Source organism: Penicillium riverlandense (genome assembly GCF_028828495.1).
Source record: "Penicillium riverlandense strain IBT 135883 chromosome Unknown utg000006l_segment0_segment0, whole genome shotgun sequence".
NCBI lineage: Eukaryota > Fungi > Ascomycota > Eurotiomycetes > Eurotiales > Aspergillaceae > Penicillium > Penicillium riverlandense.
The window spans coordinates 1,787,521-1,814,145 of record NW_026643197.1 but is presented as its reverse complement, the minus strand read 5'-3'; the positions used below and the strand labels follow the sequence as shown (position 1 = coordinate 1,814,145).

The following is a 26,625-nucleotide window of genomic DNA, read 5'->3' as shown; positions in this document are numbered from 1 at the left end:
AAAACCGAGGGATCCATCCAGCAGAACATAAAATCGAAAATGAGAGCGCTCGAATTCCAGATGAGGCAGAGGGAGGCAAAAGGGAAACATGCTGAATCCATCATCACGCGGTGATCCTAAGCAGGGACGGTGATTAGAACAGATTTTAACGTCAACAAGGTGAAGCGATCGAAATGAAAGCCTGACATATATAACGAGGCAGGCAGGCAGATAAGTAATGAAGGTCGAGATCTTACAGCTTGGCGTTCTTCTCGTCAACGGGGGAGCCGTTGCTCAGCGGCGGGGAGATCGTGCCCAGGCTGGAGAGCAGGTGGCCAACCTCGCGTTCCAAGGCACGAACTTCAGTGTGCGGGTCGTACATGCGGGCCTTGATCCAGGAGTCCAAGTCGGCATCCGACATATTGCGCAGGGCGGTCTCGCGGTCGACGCCATCTTTCTGGGCGGCGCGCATCACCTCGCGGGTGACGACCATGCTGACGTGGCGGATGCGGGTGATGTCCGGGTACAGGAGACCACGCTCGATCTCCTCGGCGGTCAGGGCCTTGGAGAGGGCCTCGCCGGAGGCATAGATCATGTTGTCGGTGACGCGCACGGCCTTGGAGAGGATGCTGCCCAGGCCGATACCCGGGAAGACGTACATGTTGTTGCCTTGGCCGGGGTAGTAGGTGGAGGTCTCGCCGGCGGAGTTGGTGAAGGACATGGTGGGGAAGGGGGAGCCAGAGGCGAAGAGGCAGCGGCCGTCGGTGTGCTTGACGGCAGTCTCATAGTCGCACTCGGACTTGGACGAGGGGTTGGACAGAGGAAAGATGATCGGGGCCTTGTTCCAGTCGGCCATCTTGCGCAGGATCTCGGGAGTGAAAACACCGCCCAGAGTCGACAGACCCATCAGGATGGTGGGCTGGACATGGTCAATGACCTGCTCGAGGGTCTTGAACTGCTCGCCCTTGTTGTCTTGGCGGGCGAAGTACACCTTGTGGTCGGCGAGCTTGTCACCGCGGTCAGCGGTCACTAGACCCTTGGTGTCGACCAGATAGAAACAGCTACGGGCCTCGTCCTCGGTCATGCCCTCGCGCATGAAGAATTCAACGATCTGCTTGGCGACACCGACGCCAGCACTGCCGGCACCCAGGAACACGGCGCGGTGATCCTTGCAAGGGAGACCAGAACGCTTGACGGCATTGATAACGCCACCCAGGATGACGGCGCCAGTGCCTTGGATGTCATCATTGAAGCAGGTGTACAGACCCTGGTACCGCTCGAGCGCAGGGAAGGGGTTCTTGAAATCCTCGAATTGGATGACGATACTAATAAGCTCCCGTTAGCCGCCGTCGATCACCCGTGTGTGTGAATCGAGTCAAAACCACTTACCCCGGCCAGCGCTCGGTAAGAGCGGCCATCAGCTCGTCCATAAACTCCAGCTCCTCCTCGGGACGGAGCTTGTCGCGGCGGCTGCCCATGTACAGCGGGTCTTCCCGGAGGGTCTTGTTGCTAGTGCCCAGATCCAGCGTCAGAGGCAGGGTGGCCTCGGGACGAATACCCGCACAGGCCGTGTACAGGGCCAGTTTGCCAATGGGGATGCCCATGCCGTTGATGCCCAGGTCTCCCAGTCCGAGGATGCGGGAGCCATCGGTGATACATGTGATCTCCACATGCGACTGAGGCCAATTGGCGATCACTGCGGCCAGATTGCCCTTGTCTTCCCAGCTGAGATACATGCCTAATGAAGCTCGTTAGCGTTCCGGTCTCTCCCGGGGAAGATCGGTGGCTTGGTTTTACCTTCAGGCTGCTGGTAGATCTCCGACCAGCGTTGGCAGGCCTCGCCGACAACCGGGGTGTAGATCAGAGGCGTGAGCTCCTGCAGGGATGTTGTTAGTATGTGATTGCTGATTGGAGCATTACGTGCGAGAGCATACCCTGAGGTGGTCCGTCACCAGACGGTAGAACAGGTGCACATTGTTCTTGCGAAGAGTGCTGAGGTAGAGGAACTTGTCGATTTCGGTGTTCTTCAGTCCCAACTGGGCCAGGCATCGTGTCTTCTGGGTCTCGTAGCTCTCAGCGCGAGGTGGAGTGAGGCCGTAGGTGCGCAGGTACTTGCGGATGTAGGAAGGGTTGGCGGTGTCGTAGTTGGCGGCGTCACTATAGCAAGCACAATTAGCTTTTCCCTTCTTTGTCTTCCAGGCATTGACTCAGTCGAGTGCGAAGTCCAGTCACTTACGGCGACGGGGCAGGTTGGTTCATGAACGGGGTGGCATGCACCGGCCGGCTTTGTTGTTGAGAAGGAAATCGAGCCATTGTGTCAGACTGTGAACGAACTGGCTTACTCGAGTTCGACCAGGAAGGAGGGCAGGAATGATAGAAAGAAGAGAGAAAAGATCGGGCAGCAGTGTCCAGTCTGATTTTATGTACCCGGCGTGGAGCTAGCATGCTAGTTAATATCCCCTGGGGTCGAGCACGCATCATCCAAGACGTTCCGACTGGCAGCGGATTCGCACCCAGATAATTACCCGGGACCGCGTGTCGAGGGGCCTGTTCAGCCAGCAGAAAATCGCCATCGCGGTGAGTCGGGAAGAGTCGGGGATGGTACAAAGGGATGGGGCAGGCGGAGTGGATATTCGGTGACGGCAGCGAACCGTTGTGCTCGGGGGGCGCTGGGCCTGGCGGAATCTGGATCCATCAGAAGCTTCTTTCTTTTTCGGGAATCAGATCCAAGCAGCAAGGGGAGGTTGTAGTGGAGACGGGCGGCGCCGAGTCGCCAATGCGGAGAATCCTCAGTTATTCGCAGTCTGCCATCCTGGCATGGTATGCTACTCGACAACAAGAAACAAGACCATGGACAAGACGGTGTGCATGCTGCAGCGATGATCCATCTGGAAACTACACCGTACAGTCCGTCCTGGCGGAAAGAGGGAGGCATTCTACACGGTACACCTCGAACTCGAACGCCGAAAGGGCGTTTTCGTTCCCGCCCTCGCATGGAGTCTGCGCAGGCACTGTGACTGGCCATCTAGGCCGGGGAGAAGGCGACTGGGTCTCTGGCGCACATCCGTCTCCACACCAGGGAGCTCCCAGAGCCGCAGAGTAGTGCCGAAGTGGACCCGTCAGCAAAAGCAGACGCTGTTCTGGAAGCCTGAGGGTCACGGATTTCGGCGTGCGGAGTCTGCCGCCCCAGATAGGGAAAATTGCTACGGCCGGTTCCCATGTCGGGTTTTTTTTTAGGTGGTTTCGCGTTGGCCGCGTTGGCGATGTAATACTGCCTTCTGAATGGCCTCCCTCGCCGAGGGGAAAGGGGATTATATCCTTCAGCCCCAACAAAACCCCTGAAAGAATTTTTTTCTGCAGTCCATGCTGACGAGTACACCGTACACCTCAGTTGTCGGGAAAGGGATCGGGAAGTGGGCAAGGCGGCATGGAATGTTTAGTGACCCCCTTGCGAGCACTGGTTGCACTAAACGAGCGAATTTTGGACCCATACCAGGGTTGAATAATTTCAATGTCGGGACCAGAACTGGGTCGTTCCTCCAAATTGAAGCTTTTTAACTTTCATAGACGCCTGGCACACGACAATTTTAGGACAAATCGAAATCCAAATCGGACATCAAAATTCAAATCCAATTAAGGAACAAGAATCCAGTGGGACGCTCTCCATGCGGTCTGTCTATGAATGGCTGGCTAAATTCAGCGTCCCCAGAGATCGTCGATCACCGTCAGGGTGGATTGTACGTAGAAAGGTAAACCCTGATTATGTTTTTGCATGGTTATTATTGTCGGACTATTATTCACACCATGCCATCATTATTTCATTATTATCCTTCAAAGTTCTGTCCAATGCCTGGACTCTCCATCTCATTTCCCTCACAGCCTGCACAGTTTGGTAATATGCCTTGTTAAACTCTTCACTGAGGTACTGGCTATTTCAGGTGAAGCACGATATACGGCGAATCGAGTTGAAGGAGAATCTGGATTCGCCCGTGCAGTCTCGCCAATTGTCGAATGTGCATAATATTCACTCCTGTAAGGCTTCGCGCCCGTGTTACTTGGCGTATTGCGCTTGGTTCCTCCGCAGAAAAGACTGCCTCTATCCACACGGTATCGCCAGGGAATGAGGTCAGATTTGACGTTGATAAGTTGATGCCGGGCGCGCTATTGCTATCTGCTGGGAAGTCAAGCTGCGCGTAGACGGACCCAATCCAGTGCTCACGGTTGACAGGCTTCCAATTGGTATCGATCCATATAAAGAGCTTGTCTTGTTAAACGTGCGTAGTCATCGTTTAGCGCGCAGTCAAAATATAGTTGCACCAACGCGGTGTCGTCATTCGTCATCATGGCCCAAAACAGGCTGGGCGCGTCTACTTTTTCTGCCTCCCAACACCTCATAAACATCCATCATCCATGATAGCTTAGCCACCACCACCTCCATCGTCATGCCGGGCGAAACAGAGCCTCTCCTCCCTCGCTATGAGGATGACACCTCCCGCCAGCGCCAGCTCCACCAGAAGCTGCACTCCTATCAGATGCTCCGCGCCCTGTCCGAGGGGTACATGCCATCCACCGAACAGACCATCGCCAATCTGCGCACCCTGCTAGCTTCCGACATACTCAATATCCGTAACCAGGAAATCGGCAGTGTGGGGCGACAGCTCGTGCGCGACTGTCGCCTGTGGATCCAGGTGTTCATCGAGTTTGTGCTGGACAAGAACAGCGAGGATCGGCTGCAGGAATTTCTATGGCATCTTGCCCGATCGAGAGCTTCGTTGGATAGCTCCCGAGTGTCCCAGCAGGCGGGCCAGATTAAGGCACGCGCAGACACTAAAGCTGGTGGGTCCTACTCCGTCGGCATCCCGAGCATTGACTAACAGGTCCAATTACTAGCGTACGATAGCTTTCGCACGGTGGGGGCTTTGCTGCTGACCAACGCCGATTTCCGTCTTTTCGTCGATGATGTTGCTACAGTTGGCCGCCAGATCTTCGCTGACACTGCCTCGTCCCTGTCCGAAACATCCAAGCAAGTCGCCGAACAAGTTCAACCTTCAGAGCAGGAACAGGCAGCAGTTCAAGGTGCCGGGGCCGATAAGGGTCGTGCGGTGTCGGGGGAAGAGATCAAGGATGAAGCTGCCCATGTAGCGGAGGTAGCCGGTGAAGGAGTCGCTCGCACCAGCCGCCAGGCAGTGGAGAGCGCGAAGGAACATCTATCGGGCCAAGAGAGGGATACATTGCTCTACCGGTTGAAACAGGCCGTCCTGAAGCTGCGCGAGAGGTCCGACTACTCCGACTCTGTTTCAACTCTCTCGCACCTGGTCCAGCGCTATGCCAAGCTTTATTCAAGTGCTGCTGAAGAGACAGCGAGCGCCGCACAGGAAGACATCGATGTCAATGCCGACTTGAAGCAAGCCGTGGATCAATTCTGGGAGCTGCTCAGGCTGTTCGGGAGCGCAGAGGAATGGGACCGGCTGCGACAAAAGTTCCACAATGTCCTGCGCCATGCCAACAAGGATCCTGAATTTGAAAGATTGATAGAAGAAGCGGGCGCTTCATTGCGCGACATGCTTACCGACCCGGGATTTTTTGATGCTGCGCCACAGAAACTCGACGAACTGAAAGAGCGCTCTGAAAAGGTGGGCTCGGAGACGAACCTGCGCAGAGATGTAGACGAGTTCCTGGCACAAACCAAACGGACTTTGCATATGGTTCCTGATGACCCAGCTGTGTCCAAGGTCATTGGCGCAACCAAGAAGCTTTATCAAGATGCGTGGGATGCATACAATGACAAAAAGACCGACCTTCCAGCAGACCTGGCCAATGTTTTCCTCCCTCTTTTCTTGCGAAGCATCCAGTATATCCCCATTCCGCGACTGGAGGTTTCCGCGCCGGAGCTGGATCTGCTGGTTGAGAATATAATCCTGGAGCCGGGCCACACGGTCAATTATTCTTCATTCCTTCCCTACCGCATGCACATCGGCACCCGCAACGACATTGATATTGTCAAGAAACATTCGAAACGCACCGAGACAGGCATCAAAACAGCATTCACTGCAACGGTCCAAGGTCTGAACATCAGCGCTCAGGATTTCGGGTACTGGCTCCGCACGCGTGCAGGTCTAATCTTCCACCTCAAAGACGAAGGTATCGCCAGCTTCTACCTCGATCGTCGCGGTATCGACATTTCTCTGGACGTGGAAATTGGCCGTGGCAGCTTGGAGCAGATCTTCACGTTGCGCGGCGTGCGGGTGCGCATCCACAAGCTTGACTACAAAGTCCAGCGTAGCAAGTGGAGGTTCCTCCTGTGGCTGGTCAAGCCATTCGTGAAACACCTCGTCCGTCGCGTTCTGGAGAAGAAGATCGCCGAGGAGATCGTGGCTGCGGCCTTTGCTCTGAATCGAGAACTGGTATTTGCTCGCGAGCGTCTTCGCGCTGCCCGCATTGCAAACCCGCAGGATTTGGCTACTTTTGTCAGAGCTGTGCTGGCACGACTGAAGCCGGCCCCTAATCTTGATGTGGAAGCCAGAGTGGGGATTGACGCGCCGCGTACTGGTGTTTTCAAGGGGGTTTATGCTCCTGGAAGTATTGTTAAGACGTGGCATGAGGAGGCAACTCGGGCGCAGGAAGCTATCGAGGATGGGGATGAGAGTCATGGTCTGCAACGGACGTGGAGGAATGACATCTTTGATGTTGCTGGAGCTAGTTCGTAGGGACATGTAACTTTTTTGAATGTTTTTTTATGATTTTTACGATGGATTCAGATAGGCTAATAGTCACTGCGGATTGCAAGGACCATGGATCAGAATATGAAACAATATTAGCAAGCTCTAAATAAACATCCAGAACTATAACGAGAGCAGCCGCCAATGCAGAGGAATAAACATCGCTTCAAATAAACATGACAAGACAAAGAAAAGTCGTGAACATCGTATTCATACCATCATGATCATAACCGGCATCATATCATCGCATCATGGCGATCCCTTCGTCACCCCCTTCCACCAACGCCGCCATCATTCCTCTCCTCAAATCGACTCTTCACAACCTTCTCACTCAGCGCCCTGATATTCTGCGCTCCCATAATATCCAACAACGATACCTCCGCCTTCAACTCCTTAACAATCCATGAGCGAAACTCCATCGCTACCAATGAGTCAATACCCCCAAAGCCGAATCGCTGTCTATCAAACTCAGACGCTGGAATGGCCAGTAATGACGAGAGTCTCTCGACAATACCGTCCGAGACCACGACCACCGCATCCTCAAAGTTGGCTGTCGCTGTCAAAAGCGCAGCAGCGCTAACAGTCTTCTGTTCACGCCCCTCGCGGTGTTTCGCAACGGCCGTAGCCCTGAAATGGGTAAAGAGCGAATACTCCAAAAATGTAGGCGGGGGGATGCCATTCTGACAACACAGCTCTGCACTGGGAAGACCCAGGACAAGCTGCGACTCCGGGAGATTGTTCTGGGTGGTATATTTCTTGTGTCGCGGGTCAACCAGATACTCTATCGCTGCATGGACTTCATCTTCGCGAAGGAGCTCGAATAGCGGTGCGGAGTGCGTGCACATCGAGCCCCGGTTCTCGGCTACCCAGCCTGCATTCGAGACACTGCCTAGATTGATGCTTGATGCACGCATGCCTTTGGCGGTGCGGTAGGTGGCTAAGGCGTCTTGAAAAGTGTTTCCGGCGGCGTAATTGGATTGCCCCCTGTTGCCGAAGATGCCTGCTACAGAAGATAGCATGACGAAGAAGTCCATGTCATAGGGCAATGTCTCGTGCAGGTTCCATGAGCCTTGGACCTTAGGGGCTATGGCGGCTTGCCAGTCTTCGAAGGGCATTCGGGCGAATGCACCGTCCTATTAAGCCGGTCAGTTTTCTTTCTTTGGTGGGAATGGCAACAAAACTTACCCGCAGTACCATCGAGCACTGGATACATCCCCTAATAGGCGGCAAAGTCTTCGAGCATTCCTTCAAAACGTCCCTCAGCCGCTCTGCATCCGCGACATCGCACCTGAATATATGAGCGTTGCACCCGCTATTCTTCAAATCTGCAACCATTTCCTCGGCAGGCTTCGTGGCACAACCACTGCGAGACAGCAAGATCAAGTTCTTAGCGCCACGCGAAACCATCCATCGTGCCAGACTTCGTCCTAGACCACCCAGGCCGCCGGCTAGGATATAAGATGCGTTTGATTCGAATCGGTAGGGTGTTATCGGCTCAGGCACGACCGGGATGAGATCAGATGAACTAGGAACAAAGACGATCTTTTCGTTCTGTGCAGCCTGCAGCCCTTCCTGGATCTGGGTAAAGTTCAGGTTCTTCACACCTCTAACCTGGCTGATTTTTCCTTCGGCATATAGCTTCACTGTCTCCTGCAGCAAACGGCAGAGTAGCTTTGGTCGTCGCTGCGCGAGAAGGGTCATGTCGATGGTGGTGAGAGTCACATTGCGATGTAGAGAAGCAAGCTCAATCGTTGCATTAGAATGGAGATCTTTATTGGAAGCGTCGATAAAGCGCCCGAAGGGAGCAAGACATGTCAACGACTCTTGAAGAGCTTCATCAGAGAGAGTATTGAAAATGACATCGACGCCTGCACCTTGCGAGCGCCTCATGACTCCCTTCGCGAAGCGGAGGTCCCTGTTTGAGAAAACGTGGTCTTCGGCTATGCCGTACTCCGAGACCAGGAGCGCGCGGTCTTCGACTGTCGACACAGTAGTGTAGATCTCTGCTTTGACGAGCTTGGCATATTGGATGGCTGCTTGGCCGATGGGGGAGGCACCACTGTGGATGAGGATTGTATCCTCTTCGCCTAGCCTCGCTACCTCGCCGAGTCCGTATATTGCTGTGGTGTATATGGAAGGCAAACTAGCAGCAACTTTGATGGGAATTGTCTCGGGGATTTTGACGACTAAATTCTGGGAGACTCGGTCCACAGTGTGGAGACAGCCAGCTCGATCATTCGCTATCATGTAAACAACATGATCCCCAGAGGCCAGGCCATCCACTGCCGACCCTGTTTTCGTTATGACTCCGGCAGCCTCGTTCAAAAGACTGCCACCTTGAAAATTTGATGGAAGTCCAACAGCATGAACACTGATTTCAACTTCTGTATCATTCAGTGAAGTGCTATGTCGCGAGTCAGCCACCCAGTGAAGTTGATCGGTTGCAGAAGAAGTATTCAATTCAATGGGACGATCAATATCCACAAGTCTCTGGATCTGAGGGGTAGCATTTGATGACCGCGCAGCCAAAAAGTCATCTGCATTATCCCATTCGCGCAGACGACCGACATGGATGATGTCGTTCTGCAGGAGGTACTCTGCATGGCGCTCGTTTTCGGGCTGCTCCACGAATTGCCGCTCTAAGATATTGTGCATCTTGACCACAAGATTTTGTGAAGATATGTTCTCGAAGTCACTGACGATCAGAGTCACACAGTTCCAGCCATCGGTATCTCGTTCCCAGCGAACAGTCCGAAGGAGACCTAGACTCATGCTGGAGAAAGGCTCGCTGTGCGCCTCTGGGGCGACCCATAGTAGGCCGTGGCACGCATTGAACATATTTCTCAATGCTATAAACTCTTTCTCCTCGATTGCCGCAAGCAGGGGCTGTTCCAGGTCGATCAAAGATATGCAGAGAGCATTCGAAAAGCTGAGTTCGCTGAGATCTGAAAGTCCCACGACCATCACATTGGGGCACTCCCTTGTCAAACTCTCTTGAAGGAGAGTGACAATTTTTGTAGTCCTTGATGTACCAGAAGTAAGAATGAAGACTTTCTGCGGTAACTTCTCCTTGACCGGAGCAACAGCAGAAGCAACCAAGATACTCTGCCACGACAAGTCTTCCTCGGTCGAGCTGGGATATTCAATGTCAACGCCTGAGAACCCAGACTCCTTTAGGATCGTGTCCCACTCTGACCCAGGAATATAAGGACACCATTGCCGGATAGGTTCATTAGCCAGCCACCAGCCAGGCAACTGGCCGAAGATGAGTGGATACCAAAGGAAGTCTTGCCGCGTTCCCTCTTGCATGATCAGTTTGCCGCCGGGGCGGAGCAGCAACCGCAAGTTGTGCAGCGCCGTGTGCAAGTTGGCTGTCGCGTGGATGACGTTACCCGCGAAGATCAGGTCGTAGGTGCCAGGTTGGAATCCCTGGTCAACCGGGTTTCTTTCGATGTTGAGGGATTGGAATGACATGATATCTTGCCACGACTGAAACCGTTTCTTGGCTTTCTCGAAGAACCTGGAGGAAATGTCTGTGAATCCATAGCTGGCAATGCTCCCGGCGTTGTTCTTGGGATCTGGGGATAGCACGTCAAGAACCTCTGCCGTAAAACTGCCCGTTCCAGCTCCGACCTCGAGTACTTTCAGTGCAGAATGTTGATGGCGGAGCAAAGAGAGGTAAGAATGCAGATGCTTCGGCAGGTTATAGAGATGAAGACTCTCTTTGTAAACCTTTTCCATCATGGAATCTTGCCCAAACATGAGATCAAGGGGTTCAACTTCTTGCTGCATCACCCGGACAATATTGCGGCCCATTCGGGTAGTGAGGGCGCCCTCCGCACTGGAAGCTTCGACTTTATCCCAAATCGCTTGCTTGAGAGCTTTATTGCCGGCCAGCTCCTGGAACTCACTATACGGGAGATGAATTATCGCGTTGGAGACAAGGTCTTCACGCATATGGAGCATCCACTCGTAGAATTTGCGCAGATGCAAGTCGACTTTCACCATGTCGAGATCCCTGAGTTCGTCCAGGGCGTCGGTCACGTACAGCATCGTAGCATGTTGAAACATTTTGACGGAATCTCGAGCCTTCTCACTGTCAATCTCCTTGGGGATTGTCAAGCTGCAAGCAGTCTGAGAATTGAGGAAATGTAGATCTGAACTCCATTTTATGGAGCTACACAATTGACGTTTTTTATTCTCCACAAGTCCCGGCTCCAGAGGTGTCAGCTCAATTCCATCCATGCGGATGCAAGGCGCGTGTGAGTCCTCATCCAGAATCCGAATTTGACCCTCGAATTTGTCGAAGGCTGCTACGGATACCGATGCATGACCTGTGTACTTGTGAGATGGCGCAGAAGTAAGTTCTGCCGATACCCAAACATCCCGAATGAAAGTGGGTAGCCGAATCTTTTCAAGATTCGGCTTCCCAGAGGAATCCAGCACGGCCGCAATGATCATATGGATCATGCTGTCCATTGTGGCCGGGTGGATGAGGTGAGGGTGCATGTATTGCTTTGGCATCGACTGCGCGATATCCGGAACGGTAACTGACCCAACGGCCGCGCCTTGCTTCTGTCCACTGGATCGAACATCTCCGAGATTCTGGAATAGGGGGCCAAAGGCGAGTCCAGATGTTTGAAAGTTGCTGTACATTGTTTGAAAGTTCATGTTCCGTGAACATATCTCTTGCGCTTTTATGAGACCAGCTTTCCAGGCAAGGCGTTCCTCTTCTTCTTCGCGGCCATTGTCAATCGGATCAAGGGGCAACTGGAATTCAACCTTGATATTGCCAGTGCAATGTTCTGTCCACTCGTCACTCGAAGCATTGTAAGAGCTGATTTGGAAGTGATGCCATATTCTTGATTCTGATGACCCTTCAGTGGGTGTCATGGATAAAGAGACCTCAATGCCATCCTTGGTGTCAGGAATAATCAAGGCCCTCATCATAGAAACACGTCGGAGACGAAATCCAGTGATTTTTTTCTCATTGACCAGTTGTCTCGACGCTTCAATCGCCATGATGAGATAGCCAACTCCGGGGTAGACATAGCTGCCAGTAACCTATATATCGTGAGTAGACAGACAATGAACTCTGAATGAATCAACATACCATGTGGTCCTTGAGCCAAGGATTCTCGTTTAACCGGATGAAATGCCTCCATCTTGGGGCATGGGCATTCCAATCTGCCACGGGGGCACCAAACAAATCATGTCGGGGGAATTTCCGAGATCGAATATTTTTGCTTAGGCGACTTTCATATAGGACCTTCTCTGTATGCTTGAAGCTGTACGGTGGCAGATCCACTAAAAGCCTCGCCCGTCTGTTGCCCGTGGGTCTGGAGGACAGGTTGATAGCGTGCAAGTCGAGCGGATAGCCACTTGCAACCAAGAACCCAAGTGTACTGAGCAAAACATTCAAGCTGTGGTCGTTGCGTTTGAGGATAGGGAGGTACTTGAATTGAGGCCGCTGATTCCTGGATGCAATCGTCTCTTTGATGGCGCTTTGTAATGCCGCATGCGGGCCTATTTCCACGATATGATGCAAAACATCGGCGCCGTCATCACCAGCGGAGTTGTATTTAGAACACAGCGCGTTCAAACCACTAGTGAACTGGACAGGAGAAACCATATTGTCAACCCAGTATTGGGCAGACAGATGTTCATCGCAGATCTCTTGTCCAGAGACAGTTGAAAACATGTGTACAACATGTGGCGCTGCCAATCGTTTTCCGTGCGGAAGTGTACCTATCAGACGCAAGTATTCGTCTGCAATGACCTCCATATGGGCAGAATGATAAGCGTTAGTAACATTAAGTTTCCGGGCGAAGACTCCATCTGCATCCAATAGCTTTTTCAGATTATCCACCATGGCCTCATCCCCAGAGACGGTGTTGTTCTTCGGGCTATTGTAGCAGGCGATGATGAGTTCTCCGATACAATCACTGTGAACAGAGTCAAGGTATCGTTGGAGCTGTGACGCGCTTAGACCCACGGCCATCATTGCTCCATTTGCTGCTAGTTGTTTCGACGAAACGTATCCGCGGTAGTACGCGACTTTCCACGCTGCTTCTCGTGACAATTTGCCGGCGCAATAGGTAGCAGCAATCTCACCAGATGAGTGTCCAGTCACACGTGTGGGAAAGATGCCCCAGCTGGTCAAGAGGTCGACAAGGGCAATTTGCAACGCCGTGCACAGGGGTTGGGCAACCTCGGGGAGGTTAACTCGCGAAGATGTGCCTTCGGCCAAGAGCTCGTCTATACATGTGTTAGTAAATAGGAAGCACACGTTGAAAAGAGGCCAATCTACCAATCAGTATCCAAGGACTACCCAGTCGACGAATGTATTCTGAGGCCTCCTCTAAAGACTCCCGAAAAACCGGATATACCATGAGCTCTCTGCCCATGGCCTGGTATTGAGCGCCCTGACCGGTGAAGACAAAGCTGATTTCTGGTGTCTTGGCAGTTCGCACAGGCTTGGTGAAGTTGCATTCAGATAGATTCCACGCAAGTTCCTTGACCGTGGAGGCCATGACGAAGCTCCTCCAAGAAAACAGAGTGCGCTTCTTCGACATGGTGAAGGATAGATCATCAAGAAGATCGCCATGAATTCCAGATTGCGCTGTCTTGCCATTGAGATAATGAGCATACTCGGCTGCAGTCCTCTTCACGCCCGTTTCGTCAAATGCCGTGACGAGGAAGACCCGTGGCACATCAACGAGATTTGTGTATGTTTCCATGGAGCGAAACACCGGAGAGGCACAAAATCCGTCGCTTGTAGGAGTGTCGACAAATACGAAACCATTTCCTGAGTGGTCACTCCCGTCAGCAGGATCGGTGATGGCCTGCCGTGGGTTCCTCAGGCCTGATATGGCCAGCAGCTGGCCTTTGATGTTATCTTTCGTGGGGACGCGAGGGTTGGTGTGATGAATCGCGGGGATCTGTCGTTCGTGGAGATAGTGATAAGCATCATCGAGAACACAGTGTGCATTGGTACCTCCAATTCCGAATGAATTCACCGATACCCTCCGTAAGCCAGATGATGGCCAAGGTATACTTTCTGTGGGGAAAGTAATATCCCACTCTGTCGAAGGGATTTTGGGATTTATTTCCTGGATGTCGAAGTTTGGCGGAATAATACCAGATTCCAATATGAGAATAGACTTGATGATGCTGGCGATCCCAGAGCCACCTTCCAAATGACCAATTGTGGATTTGATGGCTCCAACATAGAGCGGAGTATCACGTCGGCATTTAAATGCTCTCGCTAGTGCTCCGGCTTCAATAGGGTCGCCAGTGCTGGTGCCCGTGCCATGAGCTTCTACAAACCGTGTGCGTTCAATATCCAACCCGGCTTTCCAATAAACCTCTCTGATTAATCTCTCCTGTGCATCAGCACTGGGAACCGTTATACCAGGGGTCCGGCCATCCTGGCTGACACCGGTGCCGCGAATCACAGCTCGAATGGTATCGCCGTCTCTCACGGCGCTCTGCAAGGGCTTCAACACGATGGTGGCCGCACCTTCTCCTCGGGCGTAGCCTTCGGCGCGGGAATCGAAACTAAACGATCGACCATGGGATCCGAGCAAACCATGATGGCTCATGCCAATGGTTTCTACAGGGTTCTCCAAGATGCTCACTCCACTGACAACAGCCTGGTATGGAACTGTTAGCAACCCTTTTTTCACATGTGAAAATGTGCCGAAGCCTACCATGTGAGTCTCTCGAGCCCGTAAGCTCTGCACAGCAAGGTGAAGGGCCACCAAACTACTGGAGCAGGCAGTGTCGATAGTCATACTAGGCCCCTTGAAGTCAAAGAACCAGCTGACCCTGTTTGAAAGGATGGCATTAGTGGCACCGGTTGGTTTGTACTTCAAGGTCGTCTCGGGGTCGGAGTTGAGGATCCCGAGATAGTCATGGTTGAATCCGCTTACGAACACGGACGTGTTCGAGCCAACAGCATTGGTTAATGGGATACCGGCATTCTCCAAAGCATGGTAGACATTCTCCAACACCAGCCGCTGCTGTGGGTCAAGGGTCAGGAGTTCATTCTTGGTGATGTTGAAGAAGGACGCGTCGAAATACGCCGGGTCTTCGGCAAGGAAATGTCCTCCTTGAACATGGAACTGGATACTAAGGGTCAACGATATCCTGAATGATTTTCTGGAAATACTTACAGTCCCGCCATGCTCTGGATCAGGGTGATAGAACGCATCCGCGTTAAAACGTTCGCGTGGAACAGGAGTCCATGTCGTCCGTGCTTGCAACAGCAGCTCCCACAGATTCTCTGTCCTCGTCGCATCCTGGGGAAACCGCGTGGCAAGACCCACGATAGCAATGGGCTCCAGAGTATCAGTGGTCATGCCTCCATTACCAGTGACGCCATTGTCCAGAGACAAGGGACGCATCTTCTTTTTCTTCTTCGCTTTTCCGTCCCTTCCCTTCGTGTCTCATGTCCCACGCTCACCAGAAGAGAAAGTTATCCAACGACTCAAGGACTAGCAAGAAACAGACCCACGACAGAAAGATGAGAAGGATCCATATTTCTAATCGAGAACCGGGCAAGGCTAACGCGATTTGAAGCTTAGGTGCGAAGAGGGGAGTTGCGAACACGCTAAAAAAAAGGCTATCCGACGGCGTTCAAGAACTCCCGAGGTTGATGGTTGCGTCTGGGCCTCCGGGATCCACGCTTATTTTTCTCATTTCATTTTCTCTCTCATTTGCATTGATCTTCACCTAGCCATCAGTGGGTACCCGTGTTTAGACAGAATGGATTGGATGACGAGGAGTCTCTAGCGGTCAAAGCTTCCCACTTCTCCAATTCTCGTTCTTGTAATCTTGTTCCGTCAACAAGGGGAACCGGTGGATCCGCTCTCCGTCGCACAGACAAAGCCCCGTCGCACAATAGTACTAAATACAGACGTAATTTTTTTCAACAATTGCTTGCAAACGGGGCGCTCCATTGGCCCGCCGCGCTGGAAACAAAACAACAGAACAAAACGCCACAATCTCCCCGAGATCATCCTGCGGGATGCCATGAAAAGAGGCTTTGGCATCCTGCACATGTGCTTTAGTCTATGTCGATCGCTGTCAGCACCAACGGCGGACCCTGGTTGAAATTCTGCAGATGTTGCGCCAATGTCGCCTTTTCCATCCATGGTTTGCACGCAAATCGTCCCAGCAGTGGGATTTCGATCACCCTGCAGAAGATCGGCCCTGATGATCCCCGGCATGATCCCCGACGTGGACTTTTGAGAATGCCGCGGTAATCCTTCTTCTATGGTGCATCCTAGCTTGGCAATTGACGAATGCTACTACGCTATCCTGTTTTCTATCGGACCAGCATATTATAGTATCTACACCGTCTGTTGACATCCGAATGGCCCGTTCGAGGAAACATGATTCATGTAGGACCCACACCGGAGGTGTCATGAAAGGCACTGGGCAGCCGTTGGACCTTGCCACCCATGCAAGCTCACCAATATGGAAACTGTCAGGACTTGGTTCGTTTTTTTTTTCATGGGCGTTCCCCTCGGCGCCTCTCCGCTGGGATCTAGACTTGACCACCAAGTCGGGTCTCACCATTCAGGCAACCGGTGCATAATCGCTACAAGAGGTCAAGGCTTTTTGCCTTCCTGCACCATGGGGGTCATCAAATAACGTGGGCATCGTGCATTGGTCAGTCTCGGGCCCAGGAACTCTTTTCCCACTTCTACCTTGGCGGTCCGATGAATGGATTATTCTTGTGTATGCGAACATGTGGCGGACAAGATGGGGTCTGAGCTCACGATGCAGACGATCATTGTGTATCCTCGTGGGTAAGCCCTCGTGCCGTTCGTGGAAACTGCAGATCGCTGGCTGGGTCTAGGCGACATTGCATAGAGTATCGGCCCTGTATTGTTCAATTTGGAATTGCCGTGTCATCCGCTGTGAGCTAAGGCCACCGGACGAACGGTGGCCCAGAATGTGGAGATCGAAGTGAGTTCGCATTTCGCTCGCATCTTGCCCTAACGCATGACTGCTAGCGAAGGACTGTGGGTTCTCCGCTCGTGCCAGGGCGGGGTTGCTGGGATGGCCTACGTAGTAGTTACTTTGTGCGAGAAAAGACAAGTGGAGTATTATTAAACAGTTCGCCTGTGAGATAACTATTAGAAAGAGGACGTTAAAAATACCTCTAGTCATTCAGAATTGTTCCTGGCTCTTGCAAGGGGCTGTTATTGACCGGGTTCTCACCGGGTCCCTTCCGCTGCAGACTAAGTATGACCGGGGTTTATTTACCGAGAACATCAAAGCGTTGATAATTGGGTTTATTTTATTTCTAGTTCAACAGCCACCAACATTCTTTCTAAGTTCAAGTTGCGTTGGTGATGGCAACTGCCAGGTGGACAACAAACTTTGCGGGCCTTACGGCCTAACCGTCGTTGAAGTTAAAACATTCCAAATTTTGCCTTTGATGTCAGCCAGCAGTGCTTTGAAGCGAAGCGAAACTTTTCCTTGCAATTATTTGTCAGAGGGTGAATCATCTTCATTGGCTCGTGTTCAGTATGCATTTGTGCTGGGACACGTGGATATATACAAGCACTGACTGGAAGAGAAAAACGATCTTGATGTTGATGGCATCAATGGAAAAATAATGATACTTTGACTCAAGATGTGCAGCGTAGCAGAACTAGACACCAGTTCTATTGTATATATGCTCATACTCTGACAGCTCCCCAAAACGAAAAGGAAAAAGACCAAATTCTAATCTAGTCCAGCCAATTCGAGAGCCGGTAGCGAAAAAAGGCAGTGGTTACAATGTACAAAGATGAATTCAATACCTCCTCACAGCTCGTCTTTGCCCTCCTCCGCCGGCGGAGGCACCGGCCGGCCGCTATCCTTGGCCAGATCGACACCGATCTTCTTGCGCCATTTCTCCCACAGGGCAAAGAATTCCTTCTCCATGCCGCTCTCCATCTCATCGGGTAACACAACCGTGTACTCCACGTAGAGCTTGCCAGGGGAATCGTCTTCTGACTCCAAGTCATGCAAATGACCCTCCGAGTAATGCGGCATTCCCTCGCCATCAACCGTCTCAACAGATAGTGGCTGCACAACCTCGCCGCGCTTGCGTCCAAGGCGAACCACATGGCCATCCAGATGCGTCAGATTGCGCGACCACTCGCCCATCCATGCCTCTCGCAGCGACAGGGTCTCCTTCCAGAACAGATCCTTGCCCTTGCGGCGGAAGAACGTGCCATCTGTGCGATCTTCGTCTGACGATCCCAGTTGTGGTTCCCTCTCGTCCAGAACCAGAATCAGGTCGCCGGCAACCCAGTCCGGGCTCTCGTCCGCCTCATTCTCAAATACCAGTCGCTGGCCCTTGTCCATTCCGGGCTCAACGTCCGCGGCCATCTCGACTTGGTTTCTCACAACTCGGCTGCCATGGCATACGGGACAGGGGTTCTTGATCTTTTTGCCTTGTCCACCGCACCTGTCGCATTGCATTTGTACCTGCTGGAACATGCCCGGCGCGAGCATGTGCTTCTTAATCACCACCCCGCGTCCACTGCACAGATCACAGGTCTCGACCTGGTGGTCTTTGGACCCGGTGCCCTCACACGTATCACAGATCTGCTGTTTCTCGATTAAGAATCGAATCTCATTCCCCATGTAGAAGTCACGGAGAGGCAGTGTTGCCCGCATCTCCATATCCGGTCCACGGCGCTGTCCTGGCGCGTGTCCAAAATGACCACCTCCTCCAAAGAAGCGCGAGAATAGATCAAAGGGATCATGCGGTTGCCCGCCCGCGGCCCCGCCTTTCCGTTGCTGCTCGACGCCCGCGTGACCGTATTGGTCGTAGACTTTCCGTAATGACGAGGTTGAGAGCACGTCGTATGCGTCTGCGATTTCGACGAACTTATCGCGAGCCGAGTCATCTCCACTGTAGCAAAGCAAGAAAAACACAGGTCAGGATAAAGATGTGATCAACGACTAGGTGGTGAGTAACTCACGGATTCTTGTCAGGGTGATATTTCTTGCTGAGCGTACGGTACGCCCGCTTGATATCCCTCTCCGACGCGGACTTGTCCAGTCCCAGGATCTTGTAGTAGTCCTCCGCAGCGAGCACAACCGCCGAAAACAACACCACGGCTAGCGCGAAAAGAAACCGGTACCACTGCATTGCGTGTAAAAGCTGTCGGCGCGACTGATATAATCCGGGGTATATATAATTGGGAGGTAGAAGCTTCAGCCCAGATAAGACCTCCGAGAAGCCTTGGTGTCGGAGCTGCCTGCAGGAGCGAGTACGTGCGATCGAGGATTAAGCGACAGTCATGGGGTAATGGGTGGACAACCTGGGTATGTCCGATGAGCCTTGAAGGGAATTGCGTGCGGCAATGAAGGACAATCCTGACAGTTCTCGAAGTAAATACGCTCGGATCGAGTACATTAGGTGGCCGCAGGAAGAACGTTGGGCCGATGGTCACGTGGACTGTAGGGGTGGCAGAATATTACCGCCTCATTTTTTTATCGCAAAACTTCTAGACAGACAACCACCTCGCTCTCAAGTCCCAGTGACGCAAAACAACCGCCAAAATGGTTCGCCAACTCAAGCATCATGAGCAGAAGTATGTGTTTTCTTCCCACTCCCGAGATGTTCCTCTCCAGTCCTCCCACTCTCCACAATCCTTCACCTCAAACCAAACCCTCTGCACCAGTTCTTCAATCCTAACAGAACGGCAGACTCCTCCGGAAAGTAGACTTCCACACCTACAAATCCGATGGCTCGCATCGCGAACACCACATCCGGCAGCGATACATGCTGCAAGACCCCATGGACTACAAGAAATACAACGCTCTCTGCGGCTCACTCCGCCAACTCGCGCACAAGCTCTCAGCGCTCGATCCCGACGGCGACGCTACCCGCAAGAAGATCGAGTCTGAACTGCTGGAGAAGCTGTGGCGGATGGGGATTCTGAAACAATCACGCGAGCAGGGGGCGGGTCTTTCGAAGGTGGAGCGGGAGGTTACCGTTTCTGCGTTTTGCCGACGGAGATTGGCGGTGCTGATGGTGAGGAGTGGGATGGTTGAGACTATTAAGGCTGTGAGTTTTCTCTCTCTCCCCATTCCTCTTTTGGATAAAGATGGAATATACAAGTGGCCGCGAAAGGACTAACATGATTCAAAAGGCAACCACATTCATCGAACAAGGTCACGTCCGGGTTGGGACAGAAGTCGTCACCGACCCGGCCTTCCTGGTCACCCGTAACATGGAGGACTTTGTCACCTGGGTGGATTCGAGCAAGATCAAGCGGAACATCATGCGCTATCGCGAGAAGCTGGATGATTTCGATTTGCTGTGATGCAGAGACATACATATACAGCGGAGGGTTGAAGCAGAAGCGGTTTTATGAGATATATACCCCGTGCATAGATCCTTGAACACCAGGGATGGAAAATGGCGTTTCGAGTTTGGGCTTGAGTTGTGTACTGTGCTGCTTGTTTATTTATAATATATGAGATGTCCTTCTTTACTTACGAACGATACCAAATCGGAGGCTGTTGCTGTCGGGCTTTCTACACGGTACTATATATACTACCCAGGTCTATAATCTCATCCCATGGGAGGCGACAATGTGAAGAAAATAAACATAAAAATAAACGGCCTCATCTGTATATCAGAGGCTGGTATCTGACCATGCTAAGAATGTATGTACACCGTATAGTAGTAACCAATGAAGGGTATCTCAGTCTTGATATCGGTCTTGCTGTGGGTATTGGTGCTGATTCGGCAATGTTAACAACAAAAAAGAGGAAAGGAAACAGAAAAAGGAGAGAAACAAACTCAAGTCATTAGTAAAAGTGGCACCACACAAGGAACAGGTGGTCCACGTTGGGGGTAGGATATGATGCAATGCGATGCGATGTCATGGGAGGTTATGCAATCTGATGTAATGCGATGCGATGCAAGGGTATCTGCAATGGGTGTAGGTAATAATGCAACGGAAACAGCAATGGGACTGGGAATGGGAGGGGGCCAATGCTCATGCAGGCGTTCGGATCAAAATTCATGGTATCATCGTAAAGATAGGGCAAGGGGCTTACACAGCACCGGTGCTGCGTATAGCCAAACAATAAGGGAAAAGAGAGCGTATGGAAAAGATAAAAGAGCACCAGCGTAATTCAAGGCGCAGTCTTCGTGCGTAGAGGAGTCCACCGTCGGCGGCCCTCATTGGCATGAGACGAAAGATTCCGAGCTGGATAACCCACCATCTGGACATGCGGTTTATGATTATGGCAGCCATCCTCCTCAAGCCCACAATCCTCGTCTTCATCCGCATGCCTCATCGTCGAGCCAGCCCAATCATAATCCTGATCATCAGGCAAATCCATCCGAAACCTGCGCACGCTGCCCTCGCGACCCCGACTCGACCGCCCCTCCTCGAAGAAGGGAGTCCGCGAGTCATCAGGCCGGAACCAGCGCGGCGCAACACGGCGCCACAGCCCGCGCACGCCACGGCTGGCACGGTCGATCTTCTCGTACTCGCGCCGGCGGGTCGTGGGCGATGTCCATTCCATTACTGTGGCGGGGACGTGGACTGATGAGGCGGATGGGCTGTGGATGTGTTCCTGCCCGTGTGCATGGTCTGGTCCCGAGCTGGGGAGGGTATATGAATATGACCTCTCTCGCGAGGGACGAGAAGGCGCGGCAGAGCTCCCAGAGCGGCGATGAAAGTGGTACTGCTGGTCTGCTGCACGGCTGGAGTGAGACGAAGCAATAGGTGAGGGCGGCGCCGAGCCCGAGCCCGCATCGGACGAAGTCCGCGGCTCAGGCCTGTGCCTGTAACTCGACGAGACCCTCCTCGACGACGAGGGCCGTCTGGCTACATCCTCCAACGACCAAGGGCTTGCCTCCTGGTCCTGGAACAGCCTGACCGACTCGCGATGCAGCGCAAGCAACGACTCGCGGCGTTCCTGCGGCGTGGTGCGCGAAGTACTTGCCACGGGGACGATGGTGGCATTCGGGACCGACCGCCGTGCAGAATGCAGCGAGTTGCGCCGACTTGTTGGGCGAGAGCGGACGGCGCTCCGGGACCCTGGGCGCGAGTGGTTTGCTGAGGTCGGCGGTGATTCCAGGTGTGGTGGTGGATCAACCCTTTTCATCATCTTAGGGGAGGAGCAGTCCGTGGGGGAGCATGGTGCGAGCTCGGACACGGCGATGGCCGCAGAGGTTGTTATTGTCTTTGACAAGGTTTCTGCGTCCATGTGCAGGGTGCATGTGATGGACATGGTGAATGTATTGTCGATCCACGATCAGATTAGGTATAGACAAATCATGGTGGCGGACTGTGCTTCATTCGGGGATTGGGAGTAGAAGAAAATCAAAACGAGAGAAAAGAAGTAAGGACGCAAAAGAAAACATTAAAAGCAACGATGAAACGAGGGGTTTTACACCGCTAGACGCCGTGCCTGAGACGATACTAGCTGGTGGGCCCTTGATTTTTTTCTTTCTGGGCGTCAAAACCTGCAGGGGTCCATCGTTGCCCCAAGGGGAAAGTAGATAGTGGGGTTCTATTATGGTTGTCAGTGTGCTGGCAGGACCCTCCGCCATTGGCAATAATCCTCAAGGCTTTACTCCATGCATGTATCTGTACCTAGTTCGGTATGTACCTAGCGACTAGCCCTAACTCAGTCCCTCACTAATGACTACAGCGAATACTCAAACTCGGGGTTCTCCCGGTCCGTCAAATCGAGCCATCTAGACGACTGTCAGCGGTGATCATGACGACAGAAAAATTGAGAAACACTGACTCCTGATTCTCCAAGCGCACATAGCCCGGCTGGGCCCGAGCCTCTGCCTTGCGCCGATTCTCCCGCCTATACCAGAACCACACACCAACCAATAGAAACAGGCACACGCCCCAGCAGATGATAATTGTGATCTCGGCGGGGACGTAGCGCGGGGCATCCTTGGGGCGGAAGGTTTGGGGTCCTAATTAGTTGAGCGTGGGCGGTTAGTAACGACAGGCTAATTAACTTAACCCAAGCTAGTAACTAGTTTCCCCAACCACCAACTACTATAGAGCGGGGCAGAAACACTTCGACTCACCGATGATGTTCCCCGCGCAGTATCCGATCAGATACATAGCGGCAACTGTTGTCTTCTTCGTATACCCAGCCACATTCGACGAGATCAGGGACAGCAGCGCCACGAACGGCGTCGGGCTGGCCTGCGTCATGTAGTACCCGAGCAGACGGCCGACTTTGTTCGAGAGCGGGAGGGCGACGATTAGAATCATCCCCACGATGGACGCGACCAGCCCGCCGAGACTGGCGAGGATCCGCTGTCCTGTGATGTGCCCGATGTACCCGTTTAGGAGCAGCGAAATCACCTCGACCGCGCCGCCGGGCGTGCCGTATAGGAGGCTCTGTTCTGCGGTATATCCGAAGCTAGTGATCTGATGGTCGTCAGGTCAGTAGTTGTTGGAGGGGGAGAAAATCACACCCAAACTCACCAGCTGGCTAAAGAAATTAGTGATTCCCCCATTCGGAATATCGGCCAACAGGGCATAGAAGAAAAAGGCCCACGACATGGGATCCATGAGGGCCTCTTTCAACTGATACATCTTGAAATGCTTATTACCGATCCCCTGCTGGTTAATGCGCACCCGTGCCACAGCCAGCACGCGGTCTTCTTTGCTCAGCCACCGCGCATTCAGCTGGTTATCCGGGACAACCCACAGAAACACCAGACCGAGCGCGATGGTCAGCAAACCCATCACCAGGTACACGATCTTCCAGGACTCGATAGCGGCGCCGTGCTTCTCTGTGCCGATGGCGATCCCGTATGCCACGAACCCGCCGAGGATCTGTCCGAAGCCGTTGAAGCTGAACCAGATGTTGACCCGGCTGCCTTGTTCTTTCTTGGTGTACCACTGTGTCCGGTTAGTGATTTGGGCTTTATGTATCTAACCGAAGGAAGGGGCTAAGGGTGCTTTGCTCTCACGGACCTGCGAAGTCAACAGCGCAAAGCCCGGCGTCACGGCCGCTTCAAACACGCCGAGGAAGAAGCGGATGGCGATGGCGCCCGCGTAGTTTTGCACGCCGGCGAAGCAGCTCAAAATCAGACCCCAGATCAGGATGCAGGCTGCGGAGTATTTGCCCAGTGGGAGGCGCTGGAGGAGGCGGCTGGTCGGATACTCCCAGGCGAGATACCCTAGCATACATCGTGAGTGACTAATTGCATTGCCAGGAAATAGTAAGCCGAGATACCAAAGTAGAACAAACTCCCCAGCCACTGATACTGATCATCAATCAGATGCAAGTCCTCCTTGATGCCCATCACACTCGCATAGGAGAGTGTAGTCTCTGATAAAAGAGAAGATCTAGTCAGAAGTGACCCCTTTTCACAGTTCGGTGTTCATGTATATAACATACTGTCCAGATAATTCATCCCATAGACCACACACATAATCGGCATAATGTGCCAATCGATTGTTCTCAACAGTCGCCGATTCGTCGCCTCGTCCAGCTCGATCGCTTCCCCCTGGATGCCCTCGAAGGCCTTGAGCGCCTCGTCGGCATCATGCGAGTGCTTCTCCAGACGCTGGGTGGTTTTCTCCACATCCACGGCAGAGGAATGGCCGGCTGCTTTGTCGTCGTCCGGCATTGAACTGGTGCCTAGTGGTATTGTTATAGACTAGAAGAGTGGAAAGGGTGAAGTTGGTATGCAAACAACCTTGGCAGGAGAAGGGGGTTGCATAAATACTGCGTCAATCAGTAGTACATATCCTCCTCCCCTCTCCCTCTTTCATGTGGCGTTATCTGAGAGCTCTTTGTGCTCGTCTGCCAGTGGGTCAGTGATAACAAACCAAAGCGGAGGCTAGGACGTCTGATTGGGCACCGCGAGAGGGGAGTGAGGAGAAGCTAGGATGATCGGCGTCAACACGGGCTGGTGCCGGCAAGATGGCGAGATAGGGAGTGGCCTCCACCCGACAGTGGCATAGTCATAGGTACATAGTACGATTTCTATAGTTTGCAGTAGTTTATATGTAATTATTGGACACGCGCCAGATATGCCGCCCAGCCCTGCTGCTGATACTGCCTCGCTGCTTCAACTGGATCCGGCGCAGCATAGATGCCCCTTCCAGCAATGATGAAGTCTGCACCGCGCCCAACGGCCGACTGTGGCGTCTGATACTGCTGCCCGAGCTTATCGCCCTTAGATGAGAGGTTAACCCCGGTCGTGAAGACAACAAAGTCCTCCTCCTCCGATGGCGCAACAGAAGTACCCTCCACCTCACCCAGCGATCGAGTCGAAACGAACCCCAGCACAAACGACGGGTAGTTGCGCGCGTAGTCCACCGAGGAAGCCGTGTACGCGCCCGTCGCGAGCGATCCCTTCGAAGTCATCTCAGCGAGGATGAGCAGGCCGCGCTCCGGGCCGTGCGGGAAGTCCGCGGCCTGAGCGGTTTGCGCGAGGGCCTGCACGATGCCTTCACCGGGGAGAATGGCGCAGTTAATGATGTGTGCCCATTCGGAGATGCGGAGGGTGCCACCGTGGTATTGTTTTTGGACGGTATTGCCGATGTCGATGAATTTGCGGTCTTCGAAGATGAGGAAGTTGTGTTTTGAGGCGAGGGCTTGGAGGCCGGTGATTGTTTCTTCGCTAAAGTCGGAGAGGATGTCGATGTGGGTTTTTATCACGGCAATGTAGGGGCCGAGACCTGAAGGTTATGACATTCCTGTTAGCAACTGCGAAGAAGAACTGGCCGAGAAAAATGGATGTTCGTACGGTCGGCTAGGTCAAGCAGTTCTTTGGTGGTGGTCACGTCGGCAGACACCGTCACATTGCTCTGCTTGGCTTCGGCGACCTCGAAGAGTCGGCGAGCCAATGGGTTGGGGTGTGTACGGGCGCGAGCGCCGTATGTCAAGTGCGACTTGGAGGACATGTTGGAATGAGATGAAGCAAACAATGAATCGTGAATTCATTGCGGGAACTTTTTACTGCGCCGCTTCACCGCTTTACACATCTACAGATCCACTCTCCTTCAAGCAAGAGTGAAGTATTCAATTCAATTTACTTGACAAGGATAATAACAAGGTGATGGTATTACAGCAAATCCCGTCCGACGCCAAACACACTCAATCCCCACAGCGCACCCTGCGCCAACCAAAACATCCCACCCATCATACGTCCCTTACCCTGCGGCTTGCCCGAGTAGACGTAGCCATACAGGAACAGCGTACGCAGCACCACCCACGCGGCGCCAATGGCCGTCGCATACTCGGGGTACTTCACGCCAGCAACGAGGGTGAAGAGCATAGTCTGCGGGGCGTTCTCGAGGAAGTTGGAGTGGGCGCGCTGGGCGCAGTTGAACTGCTCGGCCGAGGCCTGGATGGACATGGATCGTTAGTGAGGTAGAGAGGGAGGGAGGGAAGGACTGACATTCTCCTTGCACTGCTCAACGGTGGCATAGCAGTGCGGGTAGGGCACTTTGGCCTTCTTACGGAAGCTGGTGGTGATTCCGCCGTGGATGAAGCTGAGGACGGGGATGGCACCGAGGGCGACCGCGATGACGGCGCTAGGGTTAGTTAGCAAGAGGTCCAGAGATCGAAGATAGGAGTAATTAACGCACCCGTAGTTGTTGGGGAGCGTGATGGAGACCATTTTGACTGTAATGAGTAGTAACTTGACGGACTGACAAGGGGGTTGTGGAGAAGCTTTTAAGTTGCGGCGGGACTCGGGCCTTGACTGGGCCGATCAATGGCTCGGGGCTTCAATCTATCCGACTCGGAGGTGTTTCGATGGGGCTCCATGAGGTGCCATCCGGATGATCGTTATTATTGCGGTAGCCTAGATTTATTTACTGTCGTGGGGGAATATTGTGGGGAAATACATGGTTGCTTCTGCCAACAACAATGCGATTGTCTCCCCGTGTCAGAC

The 26,625-nt window shown here is 52.9% G+C and overlaps 9 protein-coding genes across 9 annotated transcripts; 2 read left to right on the top strand and 7 right to left on the bottom strand.

The window, feature by feature from the left end:
* Positions 1-232: 232 nt before the first annotated feature.
* N7474_006972 (uncharacterized protein) lies at positions 233-2,292 on the bottom strand (the record flags this gene model as incomplete). The annotated part of the gene is made up of 5 exons (XM_057198382.1): positions 233-1,304; positions 1,369-1,717; positions 1,777-1,855; positions 1,914-2,136; positions 2,216-2,292. The coding sequence occupies 5 exons, from the start codon at positions 2,290-2,292 to the stop codon at positions 233-235; spliced, it is 1,800 nt and encodes a 599-aa protein (XP_057051822.1).
* A 2,129-nt stretch (positions 2,293-4,421) lies between these two features.
* On the top strand, positions 4,422-6,686 carry N7474_006971 (uncharacterized protein; the record flags this gene model as incomplete). Its single annotated transcript, XM_057198381.1, has 2 exons — positions 4,422-4,815; positions 4,870-6,686. 2 exons carry the CDS (start codon positions 4,422-4,424, stop codon positions 6,684-6,686), a joined length of 2,211 nt encoding a protein of 736 aa, XP_057051821.1.
* A 278-nt stretch (positions 6,687-6,964) lies between these two features.
* Positions 6,965-15,106, bottom strand: N7474_006970 (type I polyketide synthase; the record flags this gene model as incomplete). Its single annotated transcript, XM_057198380.1, has 5 exons — positions 6,965-7,831; positions 7,884-11,762; positions 11,812-12,956; positions 13,009-14,824; positions 14,876-15,106. 5 exons carry the CDS (start codon positions 15,104-15,106, stop codon positions 6,965-6,967), a joined length of 7,938 nt encoding a protein of 2,645 aa, XP_057051820.1.
* Positions 15,107-17,522: 2,416 nt separating this feature from the next.
* Positions 17,523-18,861, bottom strand: N7474_006969 (uncharacterized protein; the record flags this gene model as incomplete). Its single annotated transcript, XM_057198379.1, has 2 exons — positions 17,523-18,621; positions 18,692-18,861. The coding sequence occupies 2 exons, from the start codon at positions 18,859-18,861 to the stop codon at positions 17,523-17,525; spliced, it is 1,269 nt and encodes a 422-aa protein (XP_057051819.1).
* A 413-nt stretch (positions 18,862-19,274) lies between these two features.
* N7474_006968 (snoRNA-binding rRNA-processing protein IMP3) lies at positions 19,275-20,041 on the top strand (the record flags this gene model as incomplete). The annotated part of the gene is made up of 3 exons (XM_057198378.1): positions 19,275-19,306; positions 19,422-19,782; positions 19,868-20,041. 3 exons carry the CDS (start codon positions 19,275-19,277, stop codon positions 20,039-20,041), a joined length of 567 nt encoding a protein of 188 aa, XP_057051818.1.
* An 820-nt stretch (positions 20,042-20,861) lies between these two features.
* N7474_006967 (uncharacterized protein) lies at positions 20,862-21,968 on the bottom strand (the record flags this gene model as incomplete). Its single annotated transcript, XM_057198377.1, has 1 exon — positions 20,862-21,968. The coding sequence occupies one exon, from the start codon at positions 21,966-21,968 to the stop codon at positions 20,862-20,864; it is 1,107 nt and encodes a 368-aa protein (XP_057051817.1).
* Positions 21,969-22,385: 417 nt separating this feature from the next.
* N7474_006966 (allantoate permease family MFS transporter) lies at positions 22,386-24,348 on the bottom strand (the record flags this gene model as incomplete). The annotated part of the gene is made up of 7 exons (XM_057198376.1): positions 22,386-22,437; positions 22,491-22,671; positions 22,789-23,137; positions 23,195-23,614; positions 23,690-23,895; positions 23,952-24,047; positions 24,117-24,348. 7 exons carry the CDS (start codon positions 24,346-24,348, stop codon positions 22,386-22,388), a joined length of 1,536 nt encoding a protein of 511 aa, XP_057051816.1.
* A 386-nt stretch (positions 24,349-24,734) lies between these two features.
* Positions 24,735-25,630, bottom strand: pyrG (orotidine-5'-phosphate decarboxylase pyrG; the record flags this gene model as incomplete). The annotated part of the gene is made up of 2 exons (XM_057198375.1): positions 24,735-25,405; positions 25,474-25,630. 2 exons carry the CDS (start codon positions 25,628-25,630, stop codon positions 24,735-24,737), a joined length of 828 nt encoding a protein of 275 aa, XP_057051815.1.
* Positions 25,631-25,791: 161 nt separating this feature from the next.
* N7474_006964 (MAPEG family protein) lies at positions 25,792-26,349 on the bottom strand (the record flags this gene model as incomplete). The annotated part of the gene is made up of 3 exons (XM_057198374.1): positions 25,792-26,073; positions 26,128-26,263; positions 26,318-26,349. 3 exons carry the CDS (start codon positions 26,347-26,349, stop codon positions 25,792-25,794), a joined length of 450 nt encoding a protein of 149 aa, XP_057051814.1.
* Positions 26,350-26,625: the final 276 nt, after the last annotated feature.